General features: G+C 47.2%; 1 protein-coding gene across 2 annotated transcripts in view; it reads left to right on the top strand.

The window, feature by feature from the left end:
* The window catches only part of RBM5 (RNA binding motif protein 5), a 247,830-nt gene that overhangs the window by 99,545 nt on the left and 127,125 nt on the right, over positions 1 to 21,160 (top strand). For both annotated transcript variants that reach the window (XM_030205344.1, XM_030205343.1), the window contains exons 7-9: positions 192 to 265; positions 2,897 to 2,980; positions 21,053 to 21,113. In XM_030205344.1, the coding sequence (XP_030061204.1) occupies positions 192 to 265; positions 2,897 to 2,980; positions 21,053 to 21,113 (219 nt within the window). The remainder of the gene's footprint in view (positions 1 to 191; positions 266 to 2,896; positions 2,981 to 21,052; positions 21,114 to 21,160) is intronic.

Here is a 21,160-nt window from a genome sequence, read left to right as displayed (position 1 = left end):
TTTCCTAGCCATGGCAAAAAAAAAAAAAAAAATTGAGCCAGTGATCCAAAACCTTGGAAGTCACTTATTGACACACTGCTTCATCAATTGACTTTTTCCATGAAGTAATGAAGCAGTTGGAGAGAGATTCAGCTGTTTTAAAGGAACTGACTAACACAAGTATCCCGTCTATATCTGAATGCTGTCTCTAGGTGTAAGCCGTGGTTTCGCCTTCGTGGAGTTTTATCACTTGCAAGATTCTACCACCTGGATGGAAGCCAATCAGGTTGCTTCACTCACCAAGTCTAGATATTCCTGAAAATGGAACAAGTCTGTGCAGATTTAAAAAAAAAAAAAAAAGAAAGGGGAGGGGGGAAGGTGGAAGGAGTGGTTTGTTTCAAAGTACATTGAATCAGTCAAGGGGAAAAATGCTTTGTATATATTAAAATATTGAAAGTCAGTTGAATTCATGCAGTATTAAGAAATGGAAAGTCATGCTAAAATCATTCCTTTCACGAAATGTGGCCATAGTTGCATGAACTATATAATCAACTTACCATGTGGCGCAGGACTTGCTGGATACTTTTGCTCTTCTTAGTGGAGCAATAACATTTTCAACCTCATTTTTATATTCTAGAATGTTGGTGTGTTAATGCACAACTAAAAGATAATCTTAAAACTATTAGTAACGGTGATAGTAAAGCAAGAAGAAATCTAAGACAGCAGATTTCTTAATTTGATAGGCTAGGGCTTACCAAACTTGCCAGTTTTCAGGGTACTCATGATTAGATGTGCATGGAATAAATTAGCAAATAGCAAAGCCTTGGTATGTCCTGGCATATCTTGTGTGTAATCCTTTGGGGCTATCCTGAAAACTTACCTGACAGGTGGTTTCCAGGAAAGGTTTAGGAACCCCTCACAAGTACAGTGTTTGGTAATAAAGTTACAGTAACTTTTAAGATACTGCATTGTCTTATTTGCAGAGAAATCTTTCATAGTTGTTAGTTGAGCAGAACTGGAAAAGGCTTATTCTGTGTAGCAGATCTTAAAGCAAAGTATGGTGTGCAGTGGTTTTGCCCCATTTGCTTGATGTCTCTGCTAGACTTTTTTTTTTTTTTTTTTTATACCAATACCTCCACAAAGAAGCAATATATATTTTACATGCTTTCCTTTGAGGGGAGGAGGGCCACAGACCAAATTAAACAAAACTCTCAAATATTTTAATATATACAGAGCTGTGCTGATGTGATTTTATTAAAACACAAATACACTGAAACTTTATTCTGAAAAGATCAGAAACTGATTAAAATTTGCTGAGTCTGAAAGAGTTTGAAGGCTCTCCCCAGTTTTGGCATGCTTTGGCAAGGGTTGATATATTTGTAAATTGGTTTATTTTTCTCCAGTACATATACCTAACACAGCAAATATTACTTCCTCTTAAAAAAGGAACTAATTTGTGCCTGCAATTGTGGGAAACTGTGGGGTATAAATGAACCATAAATAAATAAATAAATTTGGCCATGGTGAACAATACTGATTTTAATGAGGGCCTGATTTCTTCTTTGACCCTATCAGTGCTCATTTCTATTCTTATTCCCTTGCTAACTTTCTGTACAGAATGCTTATTTATATCGTTATGCCTCTTCTTGCATTAAGGAAGATGGGCATAATGAGCTTGTGGATGTACATTTCCAGAGCAAACCTTTCAGACCCTTTAAGTTTTGAGGGTTTGGCTTGTAGTGAGGTCTGTGCCTAAAGATTTCTAGCCTCATTTTTATAAATTTTGTAGAGCTTAAATCTCAGAAGGCTGACTTTGACAACCTGTCTCCATATGTATTTTGTAAGATAAAAGTGCATTAATTAGGTTTACATAGAAAGTTAGCATATCCTCACTGATGTACTCTAGTAGTAGAACAAGATTGCCATTTAGCTGTGACCTGCATTATAGTAATTTTAGGGACCATTCCTTGTCTTTGTGTTTTAATAAAGAATGCAAGCTTTCTACATAAAAGCTGTGAAATGCAACAACACTCCTTATCTAAAAGGCCTTTTGCTAGATAATTCCAATGGTCGTATTCTATTAGTAAATATCACAATTCCTTTCAAATCTTTTTTTTTTTTTTTTTTTTTTTGGCAAGATTCATCTTGAGTAGCAAGTTAATCTTAGTTTAGAGGATATATGGCCTAGTAGGGGAGGCCTCTTTAAATTTGGGAATTGGAGTGTGGGGTTTTTTTTTGGTCCATCTTAATGAAAAGAAAAATTGCACAACATTGGCATAAGTACATAATACCCATACTGGGTCAGACCAGTGGTCCATCTAGCCCAGTATCTTGCCAGGAAAGTACGAGAGCACGAAATGTTTGTCCTACAATCGTGTGTTCTGCTCAGTAACAAATTGGAGCCCCTATCCTCACCACACGTCATTCCTGGTGGTTCAGGAGTCATGTGGGAACATTAGACATTCAAATGATGTTCATGTTCAAAAATGATGGTGGCAGACCGGGCTGAATGCAAACAGATACTAGCCTTGCACATAGTCAATCTGAGCAAATAAGGTTCTTGGGTGGGATGATGTCTTCATTTGTTCTAGGAGAAGCATCTATTGAGCATAGAGTTAGGAGTTTGTCTCTTCAGAGACCCTTCCTGGTTCCAGTGCCCAGTGGCTCTCAAATATATATTGAATTGTGTTTGCCGTTCCTGTATATCCCAGTCCTCTGACTGCTCATGTCTGCCTCTCTGAAGGATTGCATAGGCAGAGTGTAGGTGACGTTGGTTGGTCCTCCCACGTCGTCCCCCCTCATACAGTACTGCAGTCCATTTTAAGACAGGAGCACTAATTCCTCCGAAGTGTGCTCTTTCCATGGGAAAAATGGACACACTTGAAATAGGAATAATTCAAGACCTTTATTCTTGCAGAAAAAGTTGGTGGTTCAGGGAAAAACCATTGCAGTGCACTACAGCAACCCTAGGCCCAAGTTTGAAGACTGGCTTTGTAACAAGGTAAGTTGGTTACTGTTTGTGGAATTAGAAAAATAGCACTAGTTTCAGATTTACATTTTATTTCGGCCTATCACTGTACTTCAGGGGTTTTCAATGGGGATATGAAAACCCCGACCAGCTGGGTGTGTGCCCCAAGGACTGGGATGAAAACCTCTGCTATACATAGTGACTTTGTTTACTTCTGTGGAGTTTTTATTATATGATTAAAGTACTCAGTGAGAATAAGTGGTGCTTTTCTCTGTCAACTGAATTAGTAAGAGTACAACTTATTTCCAGCACAAGATTTTTTGAGAGAACCTTTTTTAAGGTTAAGGTGCCCTTGTATATAAGCTGTGGAATTGCAGTTCATTACGTAGCTTTCCACTATTCCAGAACCTGAGGAACCATCAACCAGCAGGTAGAGATAGAAATCTGAGCTGAAACATCCCTCTTGGCATCCAGTCCTGCTCCTCAGTATTTTTGGTCTCCCAACAGATGAATGGACCCACTCTTCAGCTTCTGGTTCTGAGTGATTTCCTCCTGGTCAACTGGTCCCCAGTTAGCTTGAGTTTGCAGAGTCATATCTGGAGGTCTTCAGATCCCAGTTTCTGTTGCCCTGTGAATTTACTTCTTCCTTCCCTTCACCTCTCCCCTATTTCCTGTGGAGCTCTCCTTTTCCAGCACAACAACCTTAAAAAAGGTTTACTGGAGAGTATGGGACGGAGTATCAGTCTTGATTTCTTTCTGGGGGTAAGATTTGTGGAGACAGAGTTTGGGGGGAGCAGCTGGCAGTGGTAAGTCTGACTAAAGTTTGAGGTGGAACTGCTTGGAGGGCTGCAAGTTCTATTTGGTACAGGGGAGGGATCCTGACACTGCTTGGGACTACGTTGTGTTGTGTTTGTGCCAGTTGAGGTGAATGGCAACTCCTGCAAAAGCAGTTAAGCGGTTTTTCCCGCTGTGGAACCCACCCACCGACGTCTGGGCGTTGCAGTGCATGCAAGCCGGGAATCCTGTGAGTTGTGGGGTAATGGTCAGCGCAGATTTGGTGCAGCATTTGAATATCTTCGGGCTCTCCGGCAGGGCCAGTGCACAGTTTGATGCAGGAGAGCACGGGAGCGGGTGCCATTTTGTCAGGACGAGCTGGCAAAGAGGAACAACCTCTGAACACATGCATAGCACAGCTGCCATTTTACAACCTTTGGGCCCAACAGAGCATTCAGCTGCATTGGGAGCTTTATATTGCTCTTACACCAGGCTTATTTACTGAAGCAGGGGCAGTCATTTGCTGTATGGTATTTCAGTTTCTTGCCTCTCTGACTCCTAAGAGATCTCATTTAGCCTCATCTGTCCACTCCTGGAGGTCTATTTTTGCTTCTCCCTCCTTATCTGATGTGGCTTTGGTCTGTACAGAGGAACTGTTAGAGGAAGGAGATGACCCAAAAGTACTGAGGTTGGTTGTTAAAGATGAGCTCAGTACTCTTATTTCTGAGGCACTGGTGGTCCTTTCCACTGAGGAGCCTTCTGCTTTGGCATCAGAAGTTCCATCTTTGTTGATCATGAGTGGACTTAGAGACCTTTCTCAGGCCTTCCCGAGCATTCAGACATTCAAGATCTGATTACAGCAGAATGGGTCTCAGCTGAGAGTTGGACGAGCCGTGGCTTGCCTCTACCCATTGGTTCTGGAGGAGAAAGAGAAATTGCAGCTTCCCAGGATGGACTTCTTTGTTAACTGTGGTGACTAAGAAGACCACTTTGCTATTGGAAGGGGGGATTGCCCTAAATGAGTTACAGGCTAGGAAGCTAGAAGGCTTGCTGAAACAGCCCTTTGAAGTGGTCTCTTTGGGTTCTTCAAGTGACAGTGTGCAGCTTGTTTATGGATAGAGCATGCCTGAAATGGCATCAGCAGTCTGCAACATAAGATGGGCACCATAACGCCCAGCTGGAAGTGGGATTGGCCTACTTGGTGGATGCTATTTATGACATGTTGCAGGTTACGGCCTGCATTATGTCTTTAGACTGTCATGGCATGTCGGCAACTCTGGTTGCCTCATTGAGCAGCAGGTGCACTGTCACATCTAGTTAAACTGCCCTTTTGGGGCAAGTGGCTATTTGAGCAGGTCTCAGTAACTGGGGGAAACTAAACCACAGTGGTTGCTGGAGGATAAGCCGAAAACATCTGGTTGCCCATCTTCAGGGGCACTCGATTTTGAGGCACAGACAGTACTGGCCTGGTCATCAGCAATTTGGTCAGAAGTCCTACTTTCAGTCACATCAATCTTTCCTGCGGAGAGGATATCCTCTTAGCTAGAGCAGTGTTTCCCAAGTCCAGTACCCCTTGCCAGTCAGGTTTTCAGGATATCCACAATGAATATTTTTGAGAGATTTGTGTGCAGTGGAGACAGTGCATGCAAATGTTTCATGGATATTTACAGAATGCAGGAGCTCAAAGCTGGTTCAACAGATTTGTCAGTCAAAGGCAGGCCCAGGGTCTGGGACTACGTCCAGGTTTTGGGGTCAGTGACAGTGGTGATGGCAGGGTTCCATGGGCAAGGGCTCGTATGTGGCCATTACAGGAGTCTTTTCTCAGCCTCTGGTGTCACAGAAGTACAGCCTTCATCTTCCTGGTTGCTGATTGCCAGGCGGAGTATGCCGTGGTTGTTGTTGCCCAGGAGTTTGACCATCAGGGCTCCCTTTCCAGTGACACAATGGGAGATGGTGATGACACCAGCAAGTCTGGTTGGGGAGCTCATTACAGTTCCATCTGGCACAGGGCACCTGGACAGGAGTCTGTGGTTGATAAAATCGCTTTGAGCAGCATGGAATGCCTTATGTGACTCTGCTTCCTTTCTGGCAGGGAACCCAGTCTGAGTTTTCTCTGACAATGTGACAGCGGTGGCTTTTATCAACGAGCAAGGTGGACCTGTAGCCATCTGTTGGTGGAGGAGGCTGCCCTCATGAGTTGGGCGGAGAAAATTCTCGTGTCAGTAGCTCACATCGTTGGGTCCTCGAATGTGGGAGGTGAACTTCTCAGCAGGCACTTCTTGGACCCAGGAGCATGGGAACTATCCAGCCAGAGTTTTCAGCTGTGGACTGATGGGGTTCTCTGCTTCTGGGCGATGGCGTCGAAAAGAATGCCAAGGTGCCCATTTCGGCTGCAGAGGCTCTGGTATGTGAACCTGATTCAACTTCTGGATGGGGATCCTCTCCATCTTCCGCAGGTACATGGCCTACTGAGCCAGTGCTCATGGAGGATCCATTCCCCTTTGTTAATTATAGTTTAGCCATTGAAAGGGCTTGGTTGAGAGAAAAAGATTATTCTGATTTGGTCATTGCTATCTTACTTCAGATTTGGAAATGCTCTTCATCCGTGGTGTATGCGAGGGTGTGGACAATGTTTGAGGCCTGGTGTTCTGAGTGTGGACTTTCTCCTTTCTCTGCACAGATCACATACATCCTAGCGTTTTTCCAGGTAGGCCTTCGAAAGGATTGGCATTGGGTTCCCAAAGTTCAAGTTGTGGCTTTGGTCTGCTTCAGGGGACGATTACAGAAGATGTCTCTTGCAGCTCACCCGGATGATGTTTGATGTCTTGCAGGAGGTGGGCCGCTTGCAGCTTCCCTTTTGTATACAACGTCCAGAGTGGTACTTTAATTTAGTCCTTTGGGCTCTTCAGAATAGAGAGTTGGACAGGGATAGAATCCTCACCCGTCCCCACAAGTAATCTCCTCCATCCCTGTTCGTATCCATAATCTTCAGAAGTAAATTTTTTTTTTTTTTTTTTTTGCGGTTGTTAATGAAAATATGAGCATCTAGAACTTCCATTTCCTTATTCTTTTTGCAGTTGATAGATGACATATCAATGTAAAAGAGGGAAATTAACAATAGAAACTCCCAGTACTTCAGTTAGATATTTTTTCTCAGCTCTTGAAGTAAAATAATAAACTGTGACTAGAAAGGAAAATTGAGTAAACAAATTCTAGTGGTAATTCTCAACATTTTCATCTTCAGCCTTAAATTAGATAAGCCTTTTCCCTAGTTGAATACTTGTTTAATTTAAGGCTGAAAGATGAAAATTTTGAGGATTACACTAGAATTTGTGTTTACTCAATTTTTTCCTTTCCTCGCAGTCCTCTAGTTTTTTTTTCTCTACTACAGTAAAAGTGACAATTCAAAAAAAAAAAAAAAGACAATTTTATCTGATTGACACAGTTAGTTTCGCCAATCAATATTATTAATCCCCAATCCCCTCTGCATTGCATTGCAAGTAGCTCAAAAGACAGAGAGAGACAAGCCAGAATGGTATCTATTACATCTGGTGGTCTGCTCTGGGTTCGAGAAAGTGGAGACTGAGACAGACAGGGGCTAGCAGCATTATTGGGAAAGGAAGAAGCTGGACTGTTGAGTTGGAACCTAGAGGCTGCCACTGAGCTGAACTGATGCGCACAGTGTTACTGCAGCTACACGTGGATCCTTCTGGAAGACTGGAAGATTCCCTCGCTGGTGTGCACACGTTTTTGGATGTGTCTGTCTCTGATCATTGACTGGACTGGAGCTCACTGGAGTTTTCTTCACTAGGCGCAATCTAATGGTGCATGCACGTGCAACCTCTGTTAGCAACAGTGCCAGTGAATCAGAGACGGGCAGACGCTCTGATTTTTTTGGCACTGTTGCTAATTGAGGTCCCCACATGCACGCGCCAGGTCAGGTGACCTGACCTCTGATGCTGGCTTGCGCATTGATCTGCCCTGTCAGCCCGAGCTGGGAGCAGAGAGGGTTATGGGTAACTTCAGTTCTCCGAGGACAAGCAGGCTGCTTGTTCTCACGACTGGGTGACGTCCGCGGCAGCCCCCACCAACCGGAAATAAGCTTCGCGGGACGGTCGACACGCAGGGCACGCCCACCGCGCATGCGCGGCCGTCTTCCCGCCCGTGCGCGACCGCTCCCGCCAGTTACTTTTTTTCCGCGACTGAGAGAGTTGTGTTTTCCCCTCTCTCTCGTTTCAGCCGCCGGATTTTTTCGACCGCGTTTACGCGGATCGTCGCTTTTGGCCTGTTCGGCCTCTTCTTCTTCTTCTTTCTCTTTTATTAAAAAAAAAAAAAAAAAAAAAAAAGAATTTTGCGCGTGTGGAGCACGCGCTCCTTCTTTTCCCTCGCTTTCTAGCGGGGACGCCTCGTTGCGGCCTAGTGGCCGCTCGGTCGGTTTCAGTTTTCGTGGTGTGATTTTAGCCACCATTGCCGACTTTGACTTCGCCGACGCGATTTTTCCGTCGATGTCCTCGAAGGTCCCGAGTGGATTTAAAAAGTGTGGTCGCTGCGGCCGGCCGATCTCGCAGACCGACACCCACGCTTGGTGCCTCCAGTGCCTCGGGCCGGAGCACAATCTCAAGTCGTGCGTTTTGTGTCTCGGTCTCCGGAAACGGACTCAGGTTGCGAGGCAAGTTCTGCGGGACCGTCTTTTTGGAACTTGCGCCGGCCCCTCGACGTCGACCTCGACGGCATCGGTATCGAAGACCGGTTCTTCGGTACCGGTATCGATGCCCGAGACATCGGCACCGATGGCAGCGACCCCAGGAGAACAGGTCCCGTCGGCCCGCCGGTCCGCCGGCGAGAGTGGGGTAGAGAGACCGCGTGGGCAGTCGGCCCCGGTCACTCCCTCAACTCGGGAGCCACGGGACCGAACCCTGTCGGACCCGGTACCCCGAGACCGAGGGGGATCGACCTCCTCCTCCTCCATGCCCTCCGGCACCGGTGACGTGCACCGGAAAAAAGACAAGAAGCGCCGTCACCGGGAGCCCTCGGTGCACCCTGAAGAGGAGTCGACGCCGAAGCGTCATCGCAGAGAGGAGAGATCTCCGTCGGTGGTGGAGGTACCGACGCGTCGGGGTTCAGGCACCTCGGTGCCGTCTCCTGGCCCCCAGCAGCTTCCGGCACCGACACCCTTACCGGCCCCACCGCCTTTCCCGGCAGCGGGCCTGGACGAGTGCCTCAGAGCCATCCTTCCGGGGATCCTGGAAGGGCTGATGCGCCAGGCTGTGCCGGCGCCGGGGGTGCTTGCGCCCTCGGCGCCGATGACTGTGGCGCCGGCGAGCTCTAGCCCGGCGCCGGGGCAGTCGACACCGCCGCCGCTTGCGGTGCCGGTCTCGACAGCCACGCAGGTGGAGTCCCCGTCGACGTCGATGGAGGGAGCTCCGTCCCCGCCGGCGCGGGAGTCCACCGCTCGACGACACCGAGACCTCGGTGCCTCGACGTCGAGCCGGGCCCGGTACCGGACGCAGCTACATGAGCTAATGTCCGATACCGAGGATGAGGACTCGTGGGGGGAAGAGGAGGACCCGAGATATTTCTCCTCAGAGGAGTCTACGGGCCTTCCCTCGGACCCCACGCCGTCACCGGAGAGGAAGCTCTCACCTCCTGAGAGTCTCTCCTTTGCCTCCTTTGTGCGGGATATGTCTATAAGCATTCCCTTTCCCGTGGTCTCTGTGGAAGAGCCGAGGGCCGAGATGCTCGAGGTCCTCGACTATCCATCACCACCTAGAGAGTCCTCCACGGTACCGCTGCACAATGTCCTGAAGGAGACGCTGCTCCGGAACTGGGTGCGACCACTAACTAATCCCACCATTCCCAAGAAAGCAGAGTCCCAGTACAGGATCCACTCTGACCCAGAGCTCATGCGGCCCCAGTTGCCCCATGACTCAGCGGTCGTGGATTCTGCTCTCAAGAGGGCACGGAGTTCGAGGGATACCGCCTCGGCGCCCCCGGGGCGGGAGTCTCGCACTCTGGACTCATTTGGGAGGAAGGCCTACCAATCCTCCATGCTCGTGACCCGCATCCAATCTTACCTGCTCTATATGAGCATCCACATGCGGACCAATGTGCAACAGCTGGCGGACCTTGTCGATAAGCTCCCGCCGGAGCAGTCCAGGCCTTATCAGGAGGTGGTCAGGCAGCTGAAGGCGTGCAGAAAGTTCCTGTCCAGGGGGATTTTTGACACCTGTGACGTGGCATCTCGTGCTGCGGCCCAAGGTATAGTGATGCGCAGGCTCTCATGGCTGCGTGCCTCTGACCTGGACAACCGCACCCAGCAGAGACTGGCTGACGTCCCTTGCCGGGGGGATAACATTTTCGGTGAGAAGGTCGAGCAGATGGTGGACCAACTGCATCAGCGGGAAACCGCTCTCGACAAGCTCTCCCACCGGGCGCCTTCAGCACCCGCCCCCACGGGTGGGCGTTTTTCCCGGGCACGGCAGGCTGCACCCTATTCTTTTGCAAAGCGTAGGTGCAACCAGCCGGCCCGAAGGCCTCGCCAGGCACAGGGACAGCCCCAGCGCGCTCGTTCTCGTCAACAGCGTGCGCCTAAGCAGCCCCCTGCGCCTCCACAGCAAAAGCCGGGGACGGGCTTTTGACTGGATCCACGGGAACATAGCCGCCCTACAAGTGTCCGTACCGGACGATCTGCCGGTCGGACGGAGGTTAAAATTTTTTCACCAAAGGTGGCCTCTCATAACCTCCGACCAGTGGGTTCTCCAAATAGTGCGGTGCGGATACGCCCTGAATTTGGCCTCCCTGCCTCCAAATTGTCCTTCGGGAGCTCAGTCTTTCAGCTCCCTTCACAAGCAGGTACTTGCAGAGGAACTCTCCGCCCTTCTCAGCGCCAATGCGGTCGAGCCCGTACCACCCGGGCAGGAAGGGCAGGGATTCTATTCCAGGTACTTCCTTGTGGAAAAGAAAACAGGGGGGATGCGTCCCATCCTAGACCTGAGAGGCCTGAACAAATTCCTGGTCAAAGAAAGGTTCAGGATGCTTTCCTTGGGCACCCTTCTGCCAATGATTCAGAAAAACGATTGGCTATGTTCCCTGGATTTAAAGGACGCATACACTCACATCCCGATACTGCCAGCTCACAGACAGTATCTCAGATTCCGCCTGGGCGCACGGCACTTTCAGTATTGTGTGCTGCCCTTTGGGCTCGCCTCTGCCCACGAGTGTTTACAAAGTGCCTCGTGGTGGTGGCGGCGTATCTACGCAAGCTGGGAGTGCACGTGTTCCCATATCTCGACGATTGGCTGGTCAAGAGCACCTCGGAGGCAGGAGCCCTCCGGTCCATGCAGTGCACTATTCAACTTCTGGAGCTGCTGGGGTTTGTGATAAATTACCCAAAGTCCCATCTCCAGCCTACTCAGTCTCTGGAATTCATAGGAGCGCTGCTGAATACCCAGACGGCTCAGGCCTACCTTCCCGAAGCGAGGGCTGCCAATCTCTTGGCCCTGGCTTCGCAGACCAGAGCGTCTCAGCAGATCACAGCTCGGCAGATGTTGAGACTTCTGGGTCATATGGCCTCCACAGTTCATGTGACTCCCATGGCTCGTCTTCACATGAGATCTGCTCAATGGACCCTAGCTTCCCAGTGGTTTCAAGCCACCGGGAATCTAGAAGATGTCATCCGCCTCTCCACCAGTTGCCGCACTTCACTGCTCTGGTGGACCATCCGGACCAATTTGACCCTGGGACGTCCATTCCAAATTCCGCAGCCCACGAAAGTGCTGACGACGGATGCATCTCGCCTGGGGTGGGGAGCCCATGTCGATGGGCTCCACACTCAGGGTCTGTGGTCCCTCCAGGAAAAGGATCTGCAGATCAACCTCCTGGAGCTCCGAGCGATCTGGAACGCACTGAAGGCTTTCAGAGATCGGCTGTCCTGTCAAATTATCCAAATTCGGACAGACAATCAGGTTGCAATGTATTACGTCAACAAGCAGGGGGGCACCGGATCTCGCCCCCTGTGCCAGGAGGCCGTCGGGATGTGGCGTTGGGCGTGTCGGTTCGGCATGCTCCTCCAAGCCACGTACCTGGCAGGCGTAAACAACAGTCTGGCCGACAGACTGAGCAGAGTCATGCAACCGCACGAGTGGTCGCTCCATGCCAGAGTGGTGCGCAAGATCTTCCGAGCGTGGGGCACCCCCTCGGTGGACCTTTTCGCCTCTCAGACCAACCACAAGCTGCCTCTGTTCTGTTCCAGACTTCAGGCACACGGCAGGCTAGCGTCGGATGCCTTTCTCCTCCATTGGGGGACCGGCCTCCTGTATGCTTATCCTCCCATACCTTTGGTGGGGAAGACCTTACTGAAGCTCAAGCAAGACCGCGGCACCATGATTCTGATCGCGCCCTTTTGGCCCCGTCAGATCTGGTTCCCTCTTCTTCTGGAGTTGTCCTCCGAAGAACCGTGGAGATTGGAGTGTTTTCCGACTCTCATTTCGCAGAACGACGGAGCGTTGCTGCACCCCAACCTCCAGTCTCTGGCTCTCACGGCCTGGATGTTGAGGGCGTAGACTTCACTGCGTTGGGTCTGTCTGAGGGTGTCTCCCGGGTCTTGCTTGCCTCTAGGAAGGATTCCACTAAAAAGAGTTACTTTTTCAAGTGGAGGAGGTTTGTCGTGTGGTGTGAGAGCATGGCCCTAGAACCTCGTTCTTGCCCTGCACAGAACCTGCTTGAATACCTTCTGCACTTATCAGAGTCTGGCCTCAAGACCAACTCAGTAAGGAATCACCTTAGTGCGATTAGTGCTTACCATTATCGTGTGGAAGGAAAAGCCATCTCTGGAGAGCCTTTAGTCGTTCGATTCATGAGAGGCTTGCTTTTGTCAAAGCCCCCTATCAAGCCTCCTGTTGTGTCATGGGATCTCAACGTCGTCCTCACCCAGCTGATGAAACCTCCTTTTGAGCCACTGAATACCTGCCATCTGAAGTACTTGACCTGGAAGGTCATTTTCTTGGTGGCAGTTACTTCAGCTCGTAGGGTCAGTGAGCTTCAAGCCCTAGTAGCTCATGTTCCATATACCAAATTTCATCACAACAGAGTAGTGCTCCGCACCCACCCAAAGTTCCTGCCGAAGGTGGTGTCGGAGTTCCATCTTAACCAGTCAATTGTCTTGCCAACATTCTTCCCCAGGCCGCATACCCGCCCTGCTGAACGTCAGTTGCACACATTGGACTGCAAGAGAGCATTGGCCTTCTACTTGGAGCGGACACAGCCCCACAGACAGTCCGCCCAATTGTTTGTTTCTTTCGACCCTAACAGGCTAGGGGTCGCTGTCGGGAAACGCACCATCTCCAATTGGCTAGCAGATTGCATTTCCTTCACTTACGCCCAGGCTGGGCTGACTCTTGAGGGTCATGTCACGGCTCATAGTGTTAGAGCCATGGCAGCGTCAGTGGCCCACTTGAAGTCAGCCACTATTGAAGAGATTTGCAAGGCTGCGACGTGGTCATCTGTCCACACATTCACATCACATTACTGCCTCCAGCAGGATACCCGACGCGACAGTCGGTTCGGGCAGTCGGTGCTGCAGAATCTGTTTGGGGTGTAAATCCAACTCCACCCTCCAGGACCCGAATTTATTCTGGTCAGGCTGCACTCTCAGTTAGTTGTTCTTCGTAGGTCAATTTCTGTTGTTTCCTCGCCGTTGCGAGGTTCAATTGACCTGGGTTCTTGTTTTGAGTGAGCCTGAGAGCTAGGGATACCCCAGTCGTGAGAACAAGCAGCCTGCTTGTCCTCGGAGAAAGGGTATGATACATACCTGTAGCGGTTGTTCTCCGAGGACAGCAGGCTGATTGTTCTCACCTTCCCTCCCTCCTCCCCTTTGGAGTTGTGTATTTCATATTTTTTGCTAGTCATTCAACTGGCGGGAGCGGTCGCGCGCGGGCGGGAAGACGGCCGCGCATGCGCGGTGGGCGTGCCCTGCGTGTCGACCGTCCCGCGAAGCTTATTTCCGGTTGGTGGGGGCTGCCGCGGACGTCACCCAGTCGTGAGAACAATCAGCCTGCTGTCCTCGGAGAACAACCGCTACAGGTATGTATCATACCCTTGCTCTGCTGCACTCAAGGAAGTTGGAGGTGGCACTTTGAAGGTGAGAGCGAGATTGGCTACATATTCTTGTCTTCCATAGGAACTCTGGAGGAACTGCTTTTGTTCCCATGGCAGTCCTGCGAACCTGGAATGGGATTCCTGTGGGAGCCCTACAGCAAACCAGCTTGCTTCTTCAGAAGTCTCCTTTTCTAGCCACTCCGAAAGGCCTCCTTGAAAGATCTTGTGCTAAAGAAATATTCTTATTGGAAGTTGTGTCAGCACATAGGATTTCAGAGCTTCCGACTTTTGTCGGAATCCCTTTCTCTGCTTTTCGGAGGCGAGGGTCTCCCTGCGCATAGTTCCTTTCTTTGCTCCACTATGGAGTTCCTTCCTTTCGTAGAGAGGAAGAAGAGGCGCAGTATTTTTCCTTGAGCTTCTCGATGTTCATAGAATCATAATTAGATATCTGGAAATCACTGATCAGTTTTGTAAATCGGACAGACTGCTTTTTTGATAAGCAGAGGCTTGGCCTCATGGCTTCCAAGCCCACAGTTGCCAAATGGCTAAAGGCGGCTATTGCTTCAGCTTACTTGCTTGCAGGGAAACTGGCTCCTCAGGCCTTGCAGGGTCATTCTATGAGATGCACAGCGATATCCTGGGCAGAAACTACCTTACTGTTTCCAGATAATTGCAAGATGTGACATGGTCGTCGCGGCACACTCAGAAGCCAATTTTGTGGCTTTGATCCTCAGGGCAGTGGCACCAGGATCTCACCCACTCTAGGGATTGCTTTTAAACATCTCTCAGCTTCTGGAACAGTGGTAAGCTATGTAATGGAAGGAGAAATTAGGTCTTCCCTGATAATTTTGTTTTCATTAGTCCTATCCACTATTCTGGAGGTCCACCCGAGGTTTCTGATATGTTTAGTCCGTGTGAAGTAATGGGTCAAATAACTACTGTCACCTTACATGGTGTTTGCTGAGATGAGAGGTCCACACGTTTATCTGGTTAGTGTTAGGGTTAGTGAGTTTAAGGTTGTGTTTTATTCTGAGTTTATTCTTACTGCTTGTTTACTTAAATACTGAGGAGCTGGAGTGGATGCCAAGAGAGTTATGTCTCGGCTCAGTTTTCAGTTCTCTACCACTACCTGTGGTTTGATGGACACAACTATCCCTCAGGTTCTTGAATAGTGGGAAGGATTAATAGAAAATTCAGGTTAAGACCTAATTTTGCCATATTTAGAATCTTACTTCAGTAATTCTATGTCTTAAGGCAAGTATTCTCTGTAGGTGTTTTGTTTTTTTATTTTGACATGTAGCTGTTTGAGCACTTTAATTGTATAATGCAAAGGAACTGTGCACAAGTAAACAATGTCACTGTATATAATAACACCAAAATAAAGTAGAAATTCAACTGTGCTAGCAGGAATGGAGGTATGTACAAGTTGGTGTCCAACAAGGCTGTAACAAACGCGTGGTGATAACCAAGCATTACCTATTCAGTGCTGGAGTATGCTTCCAAATCTGTCTTCATGCTAAAATAACTCTAAACTGGGAGATTATCTTATATTGCTGATCATCCAGCATATTGAGGAAATCAAAGCTTATCTGTAACAGATGTTCACAGTAGAAAGCAGGATAAATCTTGTTCACCACCTCTAGAGTTAACTGAAAGTTACATATAAATTGAGGTTCTAATGTAGGGGCTGCAATATCCATTTTAAAGGTAGTTCAAAACTTTTGAGCTACTCCATCTTGGTGTTATCAGATGACTTGCTTATGTGTTTGCTTTATCCTGCTTGTCGAGTCCTTCTCTTAAAAGTAAGAATCTCTTGCTCTTCATGTTTTCTGCAAACCAAACCCTGTTTATAGCTAGCATTTCTAACTGGCTGTATGGCCTTGTCTTCTGAGCTGTTGCTTTAGCTCATGGATGCTGAGCCTTTTTGGTTTCTGCACCCATTTAACTGATCAATGAAACCCTTGCACTCCTTTCCTAAACCCTGTGTTCACTAGTGACTACTGACAGCTGCATATGTCTGTTAACCACCAACAGTTCTGTTAATGTGTTGCCAAAATTACAGTAAGTTATACTACCAAAGAAGTCGTACTTAAAGCTACAGTGGTACATAAATTGTGCATATTGTTGAATAAAAACAACCATTTACAAATGTACTAGGGAACTTTTCTTTCATAAGCATTGCAACAATTTATTGCGGTTTGTCATTAGGTCACACCTTTATTACAAAGATATGATCGTGCAACCTGGAGAAGTGTGCAGATGACGTATTTATAAAAAGAAAATGCCGTTTGAGTGTTGCTGCTGTTTACCCTTGACCAACGTTCAAAACAGTTTCTTTTTATTTTATTGAAAATCTTCAAAACAGAGTAGCATAAACCAGATAGTAGGTATACGGAAAAATTAATTACCTGATAATTTTATTTTTTAGTCCCAAAGGATCAGTCCACTGAAATGGGTTCTGACCATCCGCCAGCAGGTAGAGATTGTGCTTCATAAGTTCCTGCACTTAGCAACCAAGCTAGTATTCAATAACAAAGCAGCTAAAGAGAATGACTTCCAGAGAAAAAACTCCAGCTTCTAGATAGAAAAAGAACTATGAAATAAAGGGCAAAACTCGTGCCTTAGAAATAATGGAACTTGAACAATACAAACATCTGAAATTACATAGAACCCAGAAAATCCGAAACCATCAAAGAAGGGTGGGCTCTGGGCTGATCTATTAGGACTAAAGGAAAGAAAATTATCAAGTAATTAATTTTTTCCTTTCATTATGTCCCAAGGATCAGTACAGACAAATGGGATGTGCAAAAGCGGCCCTTAAGAGGGGAGTCACTATGTAATCCTTGCAGTGAGAACTGTAGCCCCAAAGGAAGCATCTTTTCAAGCAAACATATCCAAACGGTAATGCTTAAAAAAAAAAAAAAAAAAAAGGGAATGCGAAGACCACGTCACTGACCAGATCTCTTCCAACGAAATTGCCCTACTCTTCCAAAGAAGTCGCCAAAGACCTGGTAGAATGAACCGTGACATACGTGAGATCAGATCTGCCCCTCAGAATGTAAGCCGAAGAAATCTCTCAGGGCTTCTTGTCTTCTGGCTGGGGCTGTGGCCCATGGGGTCACATTGTGCCCCAGGGGCGTCAAGCCTGGGTGGCTGGGTCCCTCCCCCTTCCCTCCCTATACCTCCTGGTTCCTTGGCCCTGAGGGGTACCTTTCTGTTTTTGGAGGTCCTTTTGTTGCCTTTGCACGTGGTGCTGTCTAAGTGCCTGGGAAGTTAGTCTCATCTTTGCTCTCGTATGGTGGGGGGGGTGGGGGGGGGAGCAAAGGCTGGTTTGGTGGTGCTGTGCAGTCTTTTTGTTTTGTTCAGTTTGGCAGCACCCAGGCTTTGCCTTGCTGGCGGGTGGGTTCCAGAGGTGTTTTCAAACTCCCTGTCCTGCTTCCTGCAGCTCTTGACTTTATTTCTAGTTTTCAGTTGAGCTATAGTTCCCTCTGCTGTTTGTTGGGGGTACCTTTGATCTTTTTCTCCTGACCCAGTTTATGTCTGGGTTTCATTTGAGTTCCTAGTTTGGCTATAGCTCCTGTTCAAAATACATTTAAAAAAAATGGATCAGAGGTATATCTCGGAGGTCTCGAGTTCCCTATCTCGCCCCCATCCGGATCATTAAAGGCTCCTTTGGAAGACAGCGTGGTGAGTTTGTGCCATGTTTTCTTGCATTTTTGCGTCCCCCTTCCTCCCCCTTCCCCCATGTTAGTGTGTACCTTTGCCTTCTTTCAAGCATGAGAACAGTTTTCCTATTTTTTTTTCTTGTGGCAGACTTGATATTGACAGCATGGGTCAGAACTTCCCAAAGGTCCCCCACCTTTGGCTGTGGCAAGGTGTATTTATCACTTAAACTGTGTAAAAGTAAGCAGTAGTTTGTCATTGCATTATTTCAGTTTTGCAGTGGTGTTTGGCACCTGTGAGTGAGTGCATGGCATTCTAGAATTTTCAGATTTCCATAGTAACCATTAATAATTTCTTAGCTGCTGCTGCACATGAGGCTGGAACTTTGGTGGTGGAGGGGGGAGATGGAGTCTTTTAGTTATGTGGAGTAACTATATATCTTCTAGAACCAGCTATATTTTCATTCTTTTCAGCTACCTGTAGCCCAGTTATGGGTCAGAAATATTTTTTCTTTTTTGGAAAGTAGTTGGAATTTCTTAAGTGTTACAGGTTACATTACTGTCACTTTTGGTAGGCAGCTGCCTTTTTGCTCTAGAGTTTTGTTTTGTTTTGTTTTTTCATTCTGCCCTGCCTAAGTTGATTCTTTCAGAGTCGCCTTTGCCCTCAAAGCTTTAGCAAAATCTTTCTTTCATAGACTCAGTTGTGTTTTTCCTCACAGAAGATGCAATACCTCAAGTTAGAGGTTCATAATACAGTTGGCATCCACATCTTACATTTAGTTGAGCGCTGCATATAGCTCTCCGGTATTTTTCCAATTTCCCTCTGGAAGTTGATCATGATTAGGCCCTTGCTGTTACTTGGTAGAGCTCTAATTCAGCACACTCCAATAGCTGCTGATGTGATGGTTCATTGCAACTCTTCTGCCAACAGAGTATGCCGTGTTTCCTTACATAGTGGATGCTGTCTGCAGACTGTTTTGTGTTTCGGTCTTTTTTTTTTTTTTTTTTTCGTTTTCCTGAAATAGGGAAGTGTCCTGGAGTGCCAGTACTGAAGAGATTGCAGACTGGTTTATGCCTCTTGTCATGTTTCCTTCAGTAGGGAAGTGGCCTGGAGAGCCAGTTTTGTGCCTCAGGTTCCCTCAGATGGGGAAGTGACTTGGAGGGCCAGTTTTGTGCCTCAGTCAACTTTTCTAAGGTAGAGAAGTGACTCAGAGAGCTGGTTTTGTGCCTTGGTCAGAATAGTCAGTTTATGTTGGCTGATCGGAGAAAGGACCTGGCGGCGTTTCAGGCTACCATAGCGTGTTGGATTAAGGAGGCTATTGCTTCAGCTTACCACATTGTGGCAGAGTGGTCCTAGATGCCCTTAAAACACAGGCAGGATTGTGGGGAGATGGCACTTTAGTACTGCCGCAGGAGACTTGTAGAGTGGCAGGCTGGTCCTTTTTGCATTTCTTTGCTAGGCACTACTGTGTAGATGTTCTCAATCATCAGGACGCTGCTTTTAGGGCTTGTATATTAGTCAGGGCTCCAAGGGTCCCATCCTTGATGCTAACTGCTTTGTTACTTCCCATCTGTCTAGGCTGGTCTTTAGGTGCACGAAGGAAGCAGAAATTAGATCTTACCCGCTAATTTGCTTTCCTTTAGTCCCTCCAGACCAGCCTAGAATTCGCTTCTGCTATTATGATCTGACTTTCTGCATTTCCATTGGGGATTTGTTTTGGTGTACTTTCTGAAGGATGCTGCCTTTTGGATGGAAGTGTGGGGGGGGGGGGGGGGGACCCCTCTTTAAGGATAGAGCTCTCTTTGTGGAGAGTAGAAAAGGAACCAAAGAGTGTTGTACAACTCGTTTGCAGCAGCAGATTCTCTGTGACCACTCTTGCAGTTTGAGGCATCTGCTTCCTTTGCAGCGCAGCATTCCTGCACATCGTGTGGGATTTTGAAGCCATAGGAGAGACGGGTTAGGGGAGATTTGTTCTTATTCTATTCTCTGTTTGCTATGTTCATACTGACTCTGGGAGGGACTGCACAGCTAATTTTTATGGGCTTCACCAGAATTCTGTAAGTGTCCACCCACCTGCATAACCCATCCATCTAGGCAGGTCTGGAGGGACTAAAGGAAAGCAAATTAGGAGGTAAGGTCTAATTTCTCCTTAAAACTCATTTCCCATTTCTTCTACTCATATGTTGCTCCTGGGTCCCTCTTCCAACGATGAATATAGTAATCTAGGAGGAAGTAGCCAACAACAGGGCTCGAAATAATTGGTTGTTACAACCTTTACCTCCTCCCCCTTTCATAGCCCTTTCCAATAGTGTTTTATTATTATTACTACTACTACTATTTATCATTTCTATAGTGCTACAAGGCATATGCAGCACTGTACACCATACACAAAAAAGACAGTCCCTGCTCAAAGAGCTTACAATCTAGATAAGACAGGTAAACAGAACAATTAAGGGTAAGGGGATAAATAGGTGAGGATAAAGGACAGGGTAAGTGAGTAGTGGTTAGGAGTCAAAAGCAGTGGTAGAGGTGGGCTTTAAGTTTCATTACAAAGAAGGTCTCCACTTTCATTCCTATATATAACCCTGCATTTTGTCTATGCTGAACAGTCTGGTGGTGGGGCAAGCCATATTCTTCTGTAGATCTTCAAACGATAAAAGGACCCCCCTCGTTTCATACCTGTCCAAGCACATACAGCCCTTTGGACTCCTGGACTCCTACTATCGATATACTCCCTCCTCCCGCCCAGGGACAAGTGAAGGGTCTGTGGGTCAGTTTTTGACAGTACAACATATATCATGTGCATTCAGTTTCTGTGGCTCAATAAAGATTTTATGTTTCAACAATTTTATTGATGCCAGATCAAAATGTACAAACCATCATACAAGATTAAGAACAAGAAGTCTGAACTTTACAAATCGTCATCTGGTTTTATAATATTTTAACCCCCCCGTCCCCCCCGTCCCACAACACCAGCTAATCCCACCCACTCTCCCTCACCTAACCACCCCCTCCTCCCTCCCTCCCTTCTTCCCCTCCCCAACCCACCAAGTGAGCCCCCCTCCCTCCCGTCCATGGTTCCTACTACAGAGCAGAAATAAACTTGAAGACTCGTCTTAAATCTAACATAGAAGGCTTACACCACATTATTGTGTCATGTTAAGAAGCATATTACGTCCCCTTGGACTCAATCCCTGTATATAAGGACTCCAAATCTGTGTAAATTTCAATAAAGATTTTATATGCAGTATTTGTTATTCTAGGTGAGATACACAGTTAAGTACATAAAGTATATATAAAAAAAGGGAGGTCATATAACATCATTGCTTGATTCATCTATTGCTACAGTTAAAAATATAGTATACTGTTTCATTTATTAAATGTGCATTAGAAAAAAAAACATTTTCAAGTGTTTTCTAAACATGTTGTGATCCTCAGCCAGTCTTAATATATCCCAGCTGGGCAAATTCCTTTGGGAACTGTCCTAATAATTGCTTTGTTACAGCACGTGCCATAGGAGGACCATTATACTGCAAATACTTAGAAATTCTCATGTAAACTTTTTCTTTGTAGTGTGGCCTCTATAACTTCAGGAGAAGATTAAAGTGCTTCCGATGTGGAGCTGCAAAATCTGGTGAGATGTTTATCCCTTAAATACCAGGTCATAAGGGAATTTTATTC

The sequence above is a fragment of the Microcaecilia unicolor genome, chromosome 6 (assembly GCF_901765095.1).
Source record: "Microcaecilia unicolor chromosome 6, aMicUni1.1, whole genome shotgun sequence".
Lineage (NCBI taxonomy): Eukaryota > Metazoa > Chordata > Amphibia > Gymnophiona > Siphonopidae > Microcaecilia > Microcaecilia unicolor.
The sequence above is the reverse complement of the archived record's forward strand: the minus strand, read 5'-3'. Positions and strand labels throughout refer to the sequence as shown.